The sequence below is a fragment of the Leuciscus leuciscus genome (genome assembly GCF_965113295.1).
Source record: "Leuciscus leuciscus genome assembly, chromosome: 16".
Lineage (NCBI taxonomy): Eukaryota > Metazoa > Chordata > Actinopteri > Cypriniformes > Leuciscidae > Leuciscus > Leuciscus leuciscus.
In genome coordinates, this window is record NC_138740.1 from 38,054,134 (window position 1) to 38,072,017 (window position 17,884).

The following is a 17,884-nucleotide window of genomic DNA, read 5'->3' on the forward strand; positions in this document are numbered from 1 at the left end:
CTATATATCTATCTATCTGTCTGTCTATCTATCTATCTGTCTATCTGTCTATCTATCTATTTCCACATAATAATGTTTTTAGAGCTTGATGTTACTGGAATCATTTATAAATTCCATGAGCGTTTATGGTTTTACCAATTTCCATGACTTTTGCAGAAATCGCACTTGTTTAAAATCCCCTTTTTACGTCCAAGTTTTCCGTAGAGAGTAGTGTGTGTGTCAGTATCAGTGTGTCCTGCAGCATTTGTTACTCTACACCACTGCAGACTTCATCAATCTCTCTCTCTCTCTCTCTCTCTCTCTCTCTCTCTCTCTCTCTCTCTCTCTCTCTCTCTCTCTCTCTAGGCTGCGAACGGTTATGTTCTGTTGTTCGACATCCTCGGCGGGTTGGATGAGAAGTACCTGTACGAGCCTGTCTATCCCAAGTGAGTGACCTTTGACCCTCCTAGTCTGTAATTTGCTGGTACTTTTAGCTTCAGCAGATTCAGACGTCCCAGCAACAACTTTTTGCATTTGTACAATAATAAACAAAAAAATATATTCAAATAAAATATTTTTTCACAAACGAGGACGTCTCTAAAAGGATGTTTTGGGATGTTTTGTCACGTTTCGCTCACGCTCACCTCTGGGTTTAAATATGTCCCCCAAATAATGAAGTAGGACACACACACACTCGCACTCACACTCTCACACACAAACACACACACACCTGTAGCCCACAGCAGTGTGGTGACACACCCATTGACCTCAATTAGATTTCAAAAAACACACACGCACCCAGTCTTCAGATCTTCAAATGTCAGTGTTCAGGATGGCGTTTGTCAAGTCAGGACGTGTTCGACACACTCCGTCTGTCTCTGTGTGTGTCGCTGTGCTCGTGGTGTTTTCAGCTTTCATCTGTAAATATCAAGGAATATAAAATGCTGTTTATGGGCTGGGAATGTGTTTATAATGGTGTGTGTGTTGTGTATAATGAAGCATTCAGACTAAATCACACAGACTTAACAGATTATGTTATTCTTCCGTGTGTGTGTGTGTGTGTCAGGGGCAGTGCTCGTGTTAAGGTGACTCCGGGCTATAAGGAGGAACAGTGCGCTCCAGCTCTGACGCTAGAGATGAAGAAACCTGTCGACCTGGAGGCTCCTATCAGCTGGTACATAAACACACACACACACACACACACACACTCACACACACACACACACACACACACACACACACACACACAAGCTTGTGATTCAGTATTGATCGTTTTGGATATATATCAGGTACAGTACATGGCAAAGTTTCAGACACATACATACGCACACACTCACTCACACATTCACAACACACACTCACGCATACACACACACACACACACAAGCTTGTGATTCAGTATTGATTGTTTTGGATATATATCAGGTACAGTATGGCAAAGTTTCTCAAGGGAAAACAATCTCCACTAAACTATAATATATAATATTACAGGCTACAAATTAACTCATTTGTAAACAAACTCTTGATGCACTCAAGGAAGTTTTTATAATAATGAAGTTAGAATACTAAATGTATTAGATAATTATATTTTTACTCCAATACATTTTTGAAATATAAATATTTAAATGGTGGCTGACAACTTGACGGATTTATTCAAACATTATCTTATTCTCTCTTTCACACACGCACTCACACACACATTCACACTCTCACACATACACAGACACACACACACACTCTCACACACAGACGCACACACGCACTCACACACAGTAAGTAAACAAAAACATTGTTAATCATTTTAGTTAGCAAAAAAATTTGCAAACCCGGAATCTAGATGAAGAAGTTTGAATATAAGTTCTAACTGGTAGAAAATATACAGCACATCTCCTGCAATGAAAATAATCTGTGTGTGTGTGTGTGTGTGTGTGTGTGTGTGTGTGTGTGTGTGTGTGTGTGTGTGTGTGTGTGTGTGTGTGTGTGTGTGTGTGTGTGTGTGTGTGTGTGTGTGTGTGTGTGTGTGTGTGTGTGTGTGTGTGTGTGTGTGTGTGTGTGTGTGTGTGTGTGTGTGTAAATGTGACCTAACAATATGTTGGTAATCCAGAGGCTTGATTTTGTGTGTGTAATGTGAACTAACGGTGTGTTGGTAATCCAGAGGCTTGATCTGATGTGAAGTGTGTGTGTGTGTGTGTGTGTGTCAGTCTGCAGACGCTGCAGGAGGATCTGTTAGTGGCGACGGCTGATGGTTTCCTCCACATGTTGCACTGGGACAGTGTCAGTAACGGCAGGAGAGCAGTGAACCTGTGCACCGTCCCCTTCTCCCTCGACCTGCAGTCCTCCAGAGGTCTCACACACACCTCACACACTCTATATACACACTCCAGAGGTCACACACCTCACACACTCTATATACACACTCCAGAGGTCACACACCTCACACACTCTTCATTTACTGTATGACCAGTGAACCTGTGTACCGTCCCCTTCTCCCTCGACCTGCAGTCCTCCAGAGGTCACACACACACTCTATATACACACTCCAGAGGTCACACACACACCTCACACACTCTATATACACACTCCAGAGGTCACACACACACCTCACACACTCTATATACACACTCCAGAGGTCACACACACACCTCACACACACTATATACACACTCCAGAGGTCACACACCTCACACACTCTTCATTTACTGTATGACCAGTGAACCTGTGTACCGTCCCCTTCTCCCTCGACCTGCAGTCCTCCAGAGGTCACACACACCTCACACACTCTATATACACACTCCATATACACACTCCAGAGGTCACACACACACTCCTCGCACACTCTACACTCACCTAAAGGATTATTAGGAACACCTGTTCAATTTCTCATTGATGCAATTATCTAATCAACCAATCACATGGCAGTTGCTTCAATGCATTTAGGGGTGTGGTCCTGGTCAAGACAATCTCCTGAACTCCAAACTGAATGTCAGAATGGGAAAGAAAGGTGATTTAAGCAATTTTGAGCGTGGCATGGTTGTTGGTGCCAGACGGGCCGGTCTGAGTATTTCACAATCTGCTCAGTTACTGGGATTTTCACGCACAACCATTTCTAGGGTTTACAAAGAATGGTGTGAAAAGGGAAAAACATCCAGTATGCGGCAGTCCTGTGGGCGAAAATGCCTTGTTGATGCTAGAGGTCAGAGGAGAATGGGCTGACTGATTCAAGCTGATAGAAGAGCAACTTTGACTGAAATAACCACTCGTTACAACCGAGGTATGCAGCAAAGCATTTGTGAAGCCACAACACGCACAACCTTGAGGCGGATGGGCTACAACAGCAGAAGACCCCACCGGGTACCACTCATCTCCACTACAAATAGGAAAGAGAGGCTAAAATTTGCACGAGCTCACCAAAATTGGACAGTTGAAGACTGGAAAAATGTTGCCTGGTCTGATGAGTCTTGATTTCTGTTGAGACATTCAGATGGTAGAGTCAGAATTTGGTGTAAACAGAATGAGAACATGGATCCATCATGCCTTGTTACCACTGTGCAGGCTGGTGGTGGTGGTGTAATGGTGTGGGGGATGTTTTCTTGGCACACTTTAGGCCCCTTAGTGCCAATTGGGCATCGTTTAAATACCACGGCCTACCTGAGCATTGTTTCTGACCATGTCCATCCCTTTATGACCACCATGTACCCATCCTCTGATGGCTACTTCCAGCAGGATAATGCACCATTTCACAAAGCTCGAATCATTTCAAATTGGTTTCTTGAACATGACAATGAGTTCACTGTACTAAAATGGCCCCCACAGTCACCAGATCTCAACCCAATAGAGCATCTTTGGGATGTGGTGGAACGGGAGCTTCGTGCCCTGGATGTGCATCCCACAAATCTCCATCAACTGCAAGATGCTATCCTATCAATATGGGACAACATTTCTAATGAATGCTTTCAGCACCTTGTTGAAACAATGCCACGTAGAATTAAGGCAGTTCTGAAGGCAAAAGGGGGTCAAACACAGTATTAGTATGGTGTTCCTAATAATCCTTTAGGTGAGTGTATATACACACTCCAGAGGTCACACACCTCACACACTCTATATACACACTCCAGAGGTCACACACCTCACACACTCTATATACACACTCCAGAGGTCACATACCTCACACACTCTATATACACACTCCAGAGGTCACACACCTCACACACTCTTCATTTACTGTATGACCAGTGAACCTGTGTACCGTCCCCTTCTCCCTCGACCTGCAGTCCTCCAGAGGTCACACACACACTCTATATACACACTCTATATATGCTCCAAAGGTCTCACACACACCTCACACACTCTATATACACACTCCAGAGGTCACACACACACACCTCACACACTCTATATACACACTCCAGAGGTCACACACACACCTCACACACTCTATATACACACCCCAGAGGTCTCACACACACCTCTCACACTCTTCATTTACTCTATGACCAGTGAACCTGTGCACCGTCCCCTTCTCCCTCGACCTGCAGTCCTCCAGAGGTCACACACACACACACCTCACACACTCTATATACACACTCCAGAGGTCACACACCTCACACACTCTTCATTTACTGTATGACCAGTGAACCTGTGCACTGTATGACCAATGAACGTGTTCAGATCCAATCCAGGCCGTTCCCCTGTGTTTATCTCTGACGAACACATGAAATAACAATGCAGTATTTTTAGATTAATACTGTAACAAATGTATTGCTTAATGTTAACGGGACATTTTTGTTAAGTTAGGGTTACCATTTAAGTTTTTTTTTTTTTTTATGTAAGCACTGTATTTGTGAGTGGTGGTCATTTATCGGGCCGTTTATGAAGCTGGGCCGAGGTCTTATTACACCACAATATTACAAGAAAGTACCAAGACATAAAATGTTTGCATAAAGAAAATAAAGCCTGTTATAATATTTTAGTTATGCAATATTAGTTAATGTATTAATACTAACGAGACCTTATTGTAGAGTGTAACACTCTTTATATACTGTATGACCCGTGATGATCCTGACCAGTGAACGTGTGTTTATCTGATCTGAATAATGACACTCGTGTGTGTGTGTGTGTGTGTGTGTGTGTGTGTGTGTGTGTGTGTGTGTGTGTGTGTGTGTGTGTGTGTGTGTGTGTGTGTGTGTGTGTGTGTGTGTGTGTGTGTGTGTGTGTGTGTGTGTGTGTGTGTGTGTGTGTGTGTGTGTGTGTGTGTGTGTGTGTGTGTGTGTGTGTGTGTGTGTGTGTGTGTGTGTGTAGGAGGGCCATGTTTGGACCTGGAGGGCGTGTACATTCGGGATATGGAGTATTGCTCCACACTGGACGGGTTTGCTGTCGTGTTTGATGACGGGAGACTTGGATTCATCACACCAACTGCAAACAGACTCGCCACAGACGTGAGTTTCACAAACACTCGGTTCATTTAAACACATGCTATGAGTAACTGATACTGTGTGTTCAGATTATCCTACTTTAACTTGAACTCTTCAAAGATGATTCTCAGGATGTATATACACTCACACACCCACTCGCACAGCACGCTCCAGCATGACAGTAGTTAATCTGAAGGACAAACCTGATCACAGAAGACTGTTCACGCTCATGTCTGAGAATGCGACACATGTTTAGATTGCGTTATGATTTTCAGAAAGACACTGGCTTGATGTGTTTGTGTTCATGTACTAATGTTGTGTGTGTGTGTGTGTGTTTCTCTGCAGCAGCTGCAGGGCGTTTGGGCCGCTGATGTCTCTGATGGCACATGTGTCGCCGTCAACAACAAATACAGACTAATGGCCTTCGGCTGCGCAAGGTGTGTGTGTGTGTCATTTGTGTGTGTGTGTGTGTGTATCAGGTGTGATCCGTGTCATTAGTGTTGTGTGTGAATGTGTGTCTCTGGTGCGATTTTTGTTTGTGTGTCAGGTGTGGTCTTTGTTATTTGTAGTGAGTGAGTGATTTATCTGTCTGTGTGTGTTGTGTGTAGCGTGTGTGTGTGCGTGCGTGCGTTGTATTGTCCTGTCTGTCTGTCTGTCTGTGATTGTGTGTGTATCAGGTGTGATCTGTCTGTGTGTGAGAGTGTGTGTGTGTGTGTGTTGTGGTGTTCTGTCTGTCTGTGTTTGTGTCTGATTGTGTCTGTGAGAGTGTGTGTGCGTGTTGTCCTGTCTGTCTGTCTGTCTGTCTGTCTGTGTTTGTGTGTGAGAGTGTGTGTGTATCAGGTGTGATGTGTCTGTGTGAGAGTGTGTGTTGTGTTGTGTTGTGTTGTGTTGTGTTGTGTTGTGTTGTCTGTCTGTCTGTCTGTCTGTCTGTCTGTCTGTCTGTCTGTCTGTCTGTCTGTCTGTCTGTCTGTCTGTCTGTCTGTCTGTCTGTGAGTGTGTGTGTATCAGGTGTGATGTGTCTGTGTATGTGTGAGAGTGTGTGTTGTGTTGTGTTGTGTTGTCCTGTCTGTCTGTCTGTCTGTCTGTCTGTCTGTCTTTGTGTGTGAGTGTGTGTGTGTGTGTGTGTGTGTGTGTGTGTGTGTCAGGTGTGATGTGTGTGTGTGTGTGTGTGTGTGTGTGTGTGTGTGTGTGTGTGTGTGTGTGTGTGTGTGTGTGTGTGTGTTGTGTTGTCCTGTCTGTCTGTCTGTGTTTGTGTGTGAGAGTGTGTGTGTATCATTGGTGTTGTGTGAGTATGAGTGTGTGTGTGTTCTCATGTCTGTGTTTGTGTGTGTATCAGGTGTGGAGAGAGAGAGAGATGTCCTGTGTGTGTGTGTGTGTGTGTGTGTGTGTATCAGGTGTGTTGTGTGAGTATGAGTGTGAGAGAGAGAGAGAGAGAGAGAGAGTGTGTGTGTGTTGTCCTGTCTGTGTTTATGTGTGTATCAGGTGTGGAGAGAGAGCGAGAGAGAGAGAAGAGAGAGAGAGTGTGTTGTCCTGTCTGTGTGTGTGTGATGTGTGATTTGTGTTGTGTGAGTATGAGTGTGAGAGAGAGAGAGTCATGTTACAATGTTATATTTATATCAGACATGTGGCTGTTGTTTCCCTGTTCAATCTAGAGATATCAGAGGATTAAAACTAGTGTTCAAAGGTTTGGGGTCTGGAAGATTTTTTTTAATGTTTTGCTCATTTATTTGATCACAAATACAGTAAAAACAGTGAAATATTATTCCAATGTAAATCAGCTGTTTTCTATATGAATATACAGTAAAGTGTAATTTATTCCTGTGATCAAAGCTGAATTATCAGCATCATTACTCCAGTCTTCAGTGTCACATGATCCTTCACAAATCATTCTAATATGATGATTTGAAACATTTCTAATTGTTATAAACTTTGAAAAAAGTTGTATATTTTTGTGGAAACCATGATACATTTAATTTTTCAGGATTCTTTTAATATAATCTTTTGTAACATTATAAATGTCTTCAAAAGAAATCTAACTGACCTCAAACTTTTGTATCTGTAGTAATAGTTTAGTAGTTATTCTCAGTCTAGATTTATTTCATCAGATAGAAATTGCTCTTTTTGTGTGTGATATCATCTCAAATCACCAGAAGAGTGTGTGTGATCATGTTTATTGTGTGTGTTGCAGTGGTTCAGTGTTGGTCTACATGATTGACAGCTCTACAGGATCCATGCAGCTCTCTCATAAACTCGAGTTAACCCCTAAACACTACCCAGGTGAGGCACTCCTCTACACACTCCTGTTAAACTCGAGTTAACCCCTAAACACTACCCAGGTGAGGCACTCCTCTACACACTCCTGTTAAACTCGAGTTAACCCCTAAACAATACCCAGGTGAGGCACTCCTCTACACACTCCTGTTAAACTCGAGTTAACCCCTAAACACTACCCAGGTGAGGCACTCCTCTACACACTCCTGTTAAACTCGAGTTAACCCCTAAACACTACCCAGGTGAGACACTCCTCACACACTCCTGTTAAACTCGAGTTAACCCCTAAACACTACCCAGGTGAGACGCCCCTCACACACTCCTGTTAAACTCGAGTTAACCCCTAAACACTACCCAGGTGAGGCACTCCTCTACACACTCCTGTTAAACTCGAGTTAACCCCTAAACACTACCCAGGTGAGACACTCCTCACACACTCCTGTTAAACTCGAGTTAACCCCTAAACACTACCCAGGTGAGACGCTCCTCACACACTCCTGTTAAGCTCGAGTTAACCCCTAAACACTACCCAGGTGAGACGCCCCTCACACACTCCTGTTAAACTCGAGTTAACCCCTAAACACTACCCAGGTGAGACACTCCTCTACACACTCCTGTTAAACTCGAGTTAACCCCTAAAGACTACCCAGGTGAGACGCTCCTCACACACTCCTGTTAAACTCGAGTTAACCCCTAAACATTACCCAGGTGAGAAACTCCTCTACACACTCCTGTTAAACTCGAGTTAACCCCTAAACACTACCCAGGTGAGACACTCCTCACACACTCCTGTTAAACTCGAGTTAACCCCTAAACACTACCCAAGTTAGACGCTCCTCACACACTCCTGTTAAACTCGAGTTAACCCCTAAACACTACCCAGGTGAGACACTCCTCTACACACTCCTGTTAAGCTCGAGTTAACCCCTAAACACTACCCAGGTGAGACACTCCTCACACACTCCTGTTAAACTCGAGTTAACCCCTAGTTAACCCCTAAACACTACCCAGGTGAGACGCTCCTCACACACTCCTGTTAAACTCGAGTTAACCCCTAAACATTACCCAGGTGAGACACTCCTCTACACACTCCTGTTAAACTCGAGTTAACCCCTAAACACTACCCAGGTGAGACACTCCTCACACACTCCTGTTAAACTCGAGTTAACCCCTAAACACTACCCAGGTGAGACGCTCCTCACACACTCCTGTTAAACTCGAGTTAACCCCTAAACACTACCCAGGTGAGACGCCCCTCACACACTCCTGTTAAACTCGAGTTAACCCCTAAACACTGCCCAGGTGAGACACTCCTCACACACTCCTGTTAAACTCGAGTTAACCCCTAAACACTACCCAGGTGAGACGCCCCTCACACACTCCTGTTAAACTCGAGTTAACCCCTAAACACTACCCAGGTGAGACACTCCTGTTAAACTCGAGTTAACCCCTAAACACTACCCAGGTGAGACGCTCCTCACACACTCCTGTTAAACTCGAGTTAACCCCTAAACATTACCCAGGTGAGACACTCCTCTACACACTCCTGTTAAACTCGAGTTAACCCCTAAACACTACCCAGGTGAGACACTCCTCACACACTCCTGTTAAACTCGAGTTAACCCCTAAACACTACCCAGGTGAGACGCTCCTCACACACTCCTGTTAAGCTCGAGTTAACCCCTAAACACTACCCAGGTGAGACACCCCTCACACACTCCTGTTAAACTCGAGTTAACCCCTAAAGACTACCCAGGTGAGACACTCCTCTACACACTCCTGTTAAACTCGAGTTAACCCTTAAACACTACCCAGGTGAGACACTCCTCACACACTCCTGTTAAACTCGAGTTAACCCCTAAACACTACCCAGGTGAGACACTCCTCACACACTCCTGTTAAACTCGAGTTAACCCCTAAACATTACCCAGGTGAGACACTCCTCACACACTCCTGTTAAACTCGAGTTAACCCCTAAACACTACCCAGGTGAGACGCTCCTCACACACTCCTGTTAAACTCGAGTTAACCCCTAAACATTACCCAGGTGAGACACTCCTCTACACACTCCTGTTAAACTCGAGTTAACCCCTAAACACTACCCAGGTGAGACACTCCTCACACACTCCTGTTAAACTCGAGTTAACCCCTAAACACTACCCAGGTGAGACGCCCCTCACACACTACTGTTAAACTCGAGTTAACCCCTAAACACTACCCAGGTGAGACGCTCCTCACACACTCCTGTTAAACTCGAGTTAACCCCTAAACATTACCCAGGTGAGACACTCCTCTACACACTCCTGTTAAACTCGAGTTAACCCCTAAACACTACCCAGGTGAGACGCTCCTCACACACTCCTGTTAAGCTCGAGTTAACCCCTAAATACTACCCAGGTGAGACGCTCCTCACACACTCCTGTTAAACTCGAGTTAACCCCTAAACATTACCCAGGTGAGACACTCCTCTACACACTCCTGTTAAACTCGAGTTAACCCCTAAACACTACCCAGGTGAGACACTCCTCACACACTCCGGTTAAACTCGAGTTAACCCTTAAACACTACCCAGGTGAGACACTCCTCACACACTCCTGTTAAACTCGAGTTAACCCCTAAACACTACCCAAGTTAGACGCTCCTCACACACTCCTGTTAAACTCGAGTTAATCCCTAAACACTACCCAGGTGAGACACTCCTCACACACTCCTGTTAAACTCGAGTTAACCCCTAGTTAACCCCTAGTTAACCCCTAAACACTACCCAAGTTAGACGCTCCTCACACACTCCTGTTAAACTCGAGTTAACCCCTAGTTAACCCCTAAACACTACCCAGGTGAGACACTCCTCACACACTCCGGTTAAACTCGAGTTAACCCCTAGTTAACCCCTAAACACTACCCAAGTTAGACGCTCCTCACACACTCCTGTTAAACTCGAGTTAACCCCTAGTTAACCCCCAGTTAACCCCTAGTTAACCCCTAGTTAACCCCTAAACACTACCCAGGTGAGACACTCCTCACACACTCCGGTTAAACTCGAGTTAACCCCTAAACACTACCCAGGTGAGACACTCCTCACACACTCCTGTTAAACTCGAGTTAACCCCTAAACACTACCCAAGTTAGACGCTCCTCACACACTCCTGTTAAACTCGAGTTAACCCCTAAACACTACCCAGGTGAGACACTCCTCACACACTCCTGTTAAACTCGAGTTAACCCCTAAACACTACCCAAGTTAGACGCTCCTCACACACTCCTGTTAAACTCGAGTTAACCCCTAAACACTACCCAGGTGAGACACTCCTCACACACTCCTGTTAAACTCGAGTTAACCCCTAAACACTACCCAGGTGAGACACTCCTCACACACTCCTGTTAAACTCGAGTTAACCCCTAAACACTACCCAGGTGAGACACTCCTCACACACTCCTGTTAAACTGCAGTGAAACCACAGGATTCAGCACAGCTTTAGTCAAACCACAGATGGAGGATGATCCTTTTATTTAACCTCAGACCCACAATCCTCTCTGATCAAGTGATCCACTGACGCCCCCTGGTGGCTGCTGTGTGTGTGTTTGCCTTTGTCGCCTTTGACTAGTTAGGGACATTTAATTTAATATTCAACAATATTATTGATCTGCCTGCATTGACACCATTATATGAGAACTGAACTGAGCTGGACGATGACATCACCGGGACTTGACTTTGGGAATCACATCATCAAACCCTCAAATCACTGACTAGATTTCCTCAGAAGTGTCAGTTTGTCAAGTTAGTTTCCTGATCAACTGAGATAAACCACTGTAACAACAGGAAGTCACTTAGTCCGATTCCAGCTAATGCTGTTTGTTGATCCATAGGCAAGACGTCGAGGCTCAAACTGATTTTCCCAGCTATAGTTTAGGATTTTTCATCAAATTTCAGATTATTTTAACTCTAAAATGTTTTTATTCTTGTTTATTCTTATGAAGATTTGAATGAGGCCAGATTACATTTTTAGCTTTTTTCGAGATGCAATGTTTGATTTTAAAGTATTAATAAATGTTGAAAGTAACATTATTAACTATTAAATAATTAATAGTTAAAATACTTTTACAGCATTTATTTAGTTCATGTTAACTAATGTAATTAACTAATGCTACTAATGAAACTTTGTTGCAAAGTGTTACTGATTTATTTTTATTTATTTTTTACTGAAAATTAATTATTTTCATAATTTACTTGCCATGAAAATAGCTGTTAAATTATAAACAAACACAATAATTTGCTAAAACTAAATAACAGTTTAGTAATATTACAGTACAATCAAACTGTTGCTTGTTTTACACTTTACTTTTTTATGCATTCGGTAACATTACAGTACAAGCAAACTACTCTTACATGTTTTACACTGATTTTTTCTTTAAATGTATTTTTTAGGGCTGGGCAGTGATTAATCGCAGCAGGGCTTGAATTTCGGCGCGAGATTGCGGGTATTGCGCATAATTTTAATCATTCCCGCAGGTCTCCCACTTATAATGCGGGAAATTCCCGCAAACATTGATTCACTTTAGCATGTAGGTTGTATTATTAAATTAATCCACACAGATTATAAAATCTAATTTTAAAACTGTCTGTGAGACGCAATTTCACAAACAGCGTGAGTGATTCAGCGGTGCTGCGTCTTCTATCTCTCGTCTCTCAAAATGGGTTGAACAAGGTAATCGTTAAGCGCTGCAGGCGGCAATAATACACTCGCGTTTCGGGAGTCGGGATAGACGGAATTGTCACTTGCATAATCGGGCCAGCATTGCATCATGAGTAACTAAAGTTTACCATTTGCACGTCTTTTTAAGTCTCACCAGTTTAAACATTCACGTGATTTTAAACTCTTTGGTAGGCTACTTGCGCGCTGTCTGAGAGATTCTTTTTTTGTTTTGTTTTTTTTGCACGCATACATAGAGTAAAGCCGCCTCACACACAGCTCGCGGGTAACACAAGTTATTTTTCGTGGATTATATCGCTATTAACAGTCAAAAACATGCGGAAATTATGTCAATTTTCGGTCTTGGTGAGTATCCTCTAAACACAGTCGGTTATGTCTTAAATAAGCATAAATCGCACGTGACCGTATAATGAACACAGGATCCGTGCACTAGCTCTTAAAGGGACCGCAGCATTATGTGTCTGTCATTAATTTGGTTGTCAAAACAACAAAACATAGCTTTCATTTTAAGGAATCAGGATTAATAGCCTATGTATTTAATTTAGTCAGGACTAAAAAACCAACTCCTGTTGTTATTTTACATTTGATTACTTTATTCAGTCTCTGTATTTCTGAATACTAGTGTTACACCTAAGCAAAAAAAATTCTCTTTATTTCTCTTTATTGGTATCTTTATTCTAGTGTATTTATTTGTGCTACTTTTTTCAATTTAATTCAAAGATTGAAATCAAGCTTCCTTGTGTTGTGTAAATTCTTAAGAACAAAATTACCCCATTGTAAAAATGCGATGAGTGAGCAAACATTTAGGCGAGATAAATGTACCGGTAATAAAAAAAATAAAAAGTCTAAACTCCCCCCCTCAAATAAAAAATCCCCCCCCATAAGAATCCCCCAAGGGGGGGATTTCCCCCCCCCATTTTCCAAAACGAAATTCAGGCCCTGCTTGCATAATATATAATTATGTATAATTATTGTGTGTATATATAAATACACACACATGTATATATTTAAGAAAAATTAGTTATTTACATATAAAATATTTATATATAATATATATTATGTATAAATACTGTAGTCAACATCTGAAGTGGATCAAAGCCTTTCATCAAAGTTATACATGAGTTTTGAACAATAGCCGTTCTTGTCTTAGGACAACTCTGATGAACTTTTTTTGATCCACTTCAAATGTTGACTACTGTATTTATATATACATGCAAATATTTCTTAAATATATACATGCATGTGTGTGTATTTACAAAATTATACACAGTACACACACACATATATATATTATGTAAACTTTTATTTTGGATGCGATTTAATCCTGATTAATCGTTTCCCAGTCCTAGTATTTTTGTTGTTGGTTTGCTTTCGTATTGTCTAATTGCATATTCTGTCTGCATTAACTAGTGAAAAAAATAAAATAAAATCCCGTTCCAGTTTACTTTCCATCTGCTGCTCCTCATTTCCCTGTGTTCTGGAGACATCTCCCCTGGTTTAGTGTGTGTGACACTGGTTTTAAACACTTTCTCTCACTCTCTCTCTCACACTCTCTCTCTTTCTCTCTCTCTCTCTCGTCCCAGATGTGTGGAATAAGACGGGCCCTGTGAAGATGATCCGCTGGTCCCCCGACTGCAGCGTTGCCATGGTGACGTGGGACTGTGGGGGCCTGTCCCTGTGGAGTGTGTTCGGGGCTCATCTCATCTGCACACTCGGAGAGGACTTCGCGTGAGTCACATGACTTTATGTGCATCTTTTAAATGCATCATTATGCATGAATACGAGTCTCGTCATGAAAGACCCGCGACTGCAGATCAACGCGCTTCTGCATTTTTCTCCGATACAGGAGGACATTAAATGAAATGTCGAGGATTTTATCTTTGACAAGATGATTGACAGGCCAGTTTACGTGGCAGGATGCGTGTAACTAAGCGACAGAGATCAACCGTTAAAGACGCTATAACGTGATAGTTTGTCCCAAAGCTTGTCTGCTCTTCTGCTACACCAAAAGATTACACACCTCGCGGCTGCGGCAACTTGCGCTCGCTTATCAATGCATATCAATTCGCACCTACGGTATCTTTGTAGAACTTAAAGAAAAGAAGAAAAAAAGATGCTGCAGCCAATGAGCAGCCGGCGTGGGCTGCAGGACGACTCAAGCTCCACGGACAGCTTTTAATGTTTTATCAGACAATAACTACTCAAGAAGATTTTGCTTAAGTATAATTTTCGGGACATTTAGGGCCGGATTCGGGATTCGGGACAACAGCTTAGATTTCGGGACTGTCCCGGATTTTTCGGGACGTCTGGTCACCCTATGTGTCATTATTAGTTCATGTGCAGTAATGAAGTTAACTAATGGAAGCTCATTTTAAAGTGTTGTTTTTCCTGCTGCAGTTATCGCTCAGACGGCACGAAGAAAGATCCTCTGAAGATCAGCTCTATGGTGAGTGTGTAAACATGCTCTTTATTCACCATCATAACACCATTCATAAACATCATAACAACATTCATAACCATCATAACAACATTCATAACCATCAAAACACCATTCATTACCATCATAACACCATTCATAACCATCATAACACCAATCATAACACCATTCATAACCATCATAACACCATTCATAACCATCATAACACCATTCATAACCATCATAACACCATTCATAACCATCATAACACCATTCATAACCATCATAACACCATTCATAATCATCACAACAACATTCATAACCATCATAACACCATTCATAAACGGATGGTAAATTGGGCATCAAGACCTGCAGTGTAAACAAGGCCTTATTTTCTGAATAATAACAATTTAACTTTTTAAATGTATTAATTTAAACTAATTATTAGGCTATAATTTTTACCACACGCCCCACACTTTGAAAACCCCTGGTTTAAATGAATACATTATTAGCTTACTGTGTGATTTGTATATTATGGACGTTTCTAAAATGCATAACTTAGACATTGTCCTCTCTGATAACAGATCACTCTAAATTAGACTCAGGCATTTTCTGTAAAGCTGCTTTGAAACAATATTGTGAAAGCGCTGTACAAATAAACGTGAATTAAACTGAACTTGTTGGGTGTTTAAAACCAAATCACTTTTTGACATTACTGAATATATAAAATTAAGTTTTAGTTTAGACTATTTATTATAGATGAGTATTACATAATTATTTCCTATATTATAATATAATTATACATTTAATTATAGCTGAAATAATTAGTCATTTGTTTTTTTTATTTCAAGTAATAATGTTTTTAGTTTTAGTGCACATCATCAACGGCCTACATGAGCTGATCTAATGTATAGCTTGAATGCTATAGATATTAGACATTAATGTCTATAGTTCTATGATCAAAGCTCTGTAGTTTTAAAACATAATGCAGTGCAATACAATGATTGTCAGATTTACAAATAAACCTTCCTCAAAAGCTTGATGATCATATTTGATACACATGATTTTTATGATAAATTATGTCTGGACAAAGGACGTTTGTATAATTATACTGAGGGACTTTTACTTGTTAAAGAAGGTTATAGGTTCTAATGAGTCACGATGTAATGTATAGCTTGAATGCGATGTAAAGGCCGATTCACACTGTGACGACACACACTTCACCGGATCAGTGTGTTCATCGAGTGATCATGCTGAGTGTCTGAGAAGTGACGTGCTGTAACCCGGTGATGGTCTGCGTCGGTCGGTGTGAACTGGCCTGAAGTGGCTCTGGATGCTGAGTGAGTGTGTGTGTGTGTGTGTGTGTGTGTGTGTTCAGAGTTGGGGTGTGGAGGGATACCACCTGTGGGTGATCAGCAGCTCAGACTCGACTCCTGTGGAAGCAGAAGGAGATGAGAAGCTCCAGCAAGCCGGCATTCTGCAGTTTCAGTTCATTAAGAGCGCGCTGACAGTCAACCCGTGCACGGTGAGACACACACACACACACACCCATCACAGTCACTGGTTTAATGCCTCACTGTTACAGTGGTTTTGACTGCTCATGTACACAGACGCATCTGCATGTGTGATTAGAGTTCAGGATTAAATGAGTCTGATGTGTTTCAGCTCCTCATGGACTCTTAAGTTGACTCGTATGAAAAGATTTGTCCAGATGTAGTTTTAGATGGTAACACTTTACAATAAGGTTCATTATTTTTTTCAAAAAATTTTAATGTATACACTAACATGAACTAACAATGAGAAATACATTAGTTACAGTATTTATAATCTTTGTTAATGTTAGTTAATATAAATCCAGCTGTTCATTGTTTGTTCATGTTAGTTCACAGTGCATTAACTAATGTTAACAAATACAACCTTTGATTTTTTTTTTTTATGTATTAGTAAATGTTGAAATTATTATTAACTAAGATTAATACATGCTGAAGAAGTATTTTTCATTTTTAGTTAATGAACTTTATTGTAAAGTGTTACCTTATTTATTGAAGATAAACTTTGTAAAAAAGGGTCTTAACGTTAGTTAATGCATTGGCTAACATGAACTAATAATGAGCAATATATTAATGTTAGTTAATAAAATGCAATAAGTCATTGTTAGTTCATGTTAGTTCACAGTTCATTAACTGATGTTAACAAATGCAACTTTTGAAATCAAACGTATCTATTAACATTAGTTGATGCACTGTGAACTAACATGAACAAAAAGTTAGCAATTGTATTTGTTAGAATTGAACAAAGATATATTTTTTTAGAAAAAAAAATATATTGCTCATTTTAGGTCATTTGATCTAATGTATTTTCTAATGTTAAAAATGAGAACATGTATTGTAACGTCTTTTCATTTTCTGTTCATGTTTTGCAGCATTTTAAGCTGTGCATTACCTGGCATGACATTTCATTATAATCAAACACACTTTAAATGCTGCATTATGTTTTGAGAAAGACCGAATCTCATGTAACATTAACAAACATTTAAGAGAAAAATGATCTAAATGAATTGGAAAATCAGTGTTTTGATGTAGAAGCTGTTAAATTCTTATCAGATTATTATAACCACATTATAAGAGGCTACATTTAATGGGGGGAAAAATGTATTGCATGAGTGTTTTTGCTGTTTATGCACATAACAGTGCTGATTAGATGTAAGAGTGTAAATGCAGTATTGATGGTCGTGTGTGTGTGTGTGTGTGTGTGTGTGTGTGTGTGTGTGTGTGTGTGTGTGTGTGTGTGTGTGTGTGTGTGTGTGTGTGTGTGTGTGTGTGTGTGTGTGTGTGTGTGTGTGTGTGTGTGTGTGTGATCAGAGTAACCAGGAGCAGGTGCTGCTGCAGGGAGAGGACCGTCTGTATCTGACCTGTGGAGACCCGACTCAGGCTCACAGCGGGCCGGATAAGAGCTCGTCTCGGGACACTGGGACTCCTCTGCACCGGCCCTCGCTCTCCACGCCTCTCTCTCAGGGGCTCAGCACTTTACTGGGACACAAGCACTGGCAGGTGGTTCAGGTACATCATCACACACTCCGAGCTCCATCACACGCT

At 41.6% G+C, this 17,884-nt stretch overlaps 1 protein-coding gene and 1 long non-coding RNA gene across 4 annotated transcripts in view; one reads left to right on the forward strand and one right to left on the reverse strand.

Annotated features, from left to right (window-relative positions):
* ric1 (RIC1 homolog, RAB6A GEF complex partner 1) overlaps window positions 1-17,884 on the forward strand; it is a 69,269-nt gene that overhangs the window by 34,233 nt on the left and 17,152 nt on the right. Inside the window, exons 3-12 of one of the 3 annotated variants that reach the window (XM_082140112.1) lie at window positions 346-425; window positions 1,046-1,153; window positions 2,181-2,323; window positions 5,278-5,414; window positions 5,736-5,827; window positions 7,579-7,667; window positions 13,957-14,101; window positions 14,771-14,819; window positions 16,168-16,314; window positions 17,651-17,848. In XM_082140112.1, the coding sequence (XP_081996238.1) occupies window positions 346-425; window positions 1,046-1,153; window positions 2,181-2,323; window positions 5,278-5,414; window positions 5,736-5,827; window positions 7,579-7,667; window positions 13,957-14,101; window positions 14,771-14,819; window positions 16,168-16,314; window positions 17,651-17,848 (1,188 nt within the window). Of the gene's footprint in view, window positions 1-345; window positions 426-1,045; window positions 1,154-2,180; window positions 2,324-4,476; window positions 4,525-4,859; window positions 5,098-5,277; window positions 5,415-5,735; window positions 5,828-7,578; window positions 7,668-13,956; window positions 14,102-14,770; window positions 14,820-16,167; window positions 16,315-17,650; window positions 17,849-17,884 lie in introns of those variants that run through there. The other 2 variants (XM_082140113.1, XM_082140114.1) reach the window with 2 other exon arrangements.
* On the reverse strand, window positions 2,247-4,842 carry LOC309477038. The gene is made up of 3 exons (XR_014198489.1): window positions 4,542-4,842; window positions 2,375-4,447; window positions 2,247-2,336 (listed from the first exon to the last, which is right to left on the reverse strand). It is a non-coding gene; the product is annotated as an uncharacterized lncRNA (long non-coding RNA).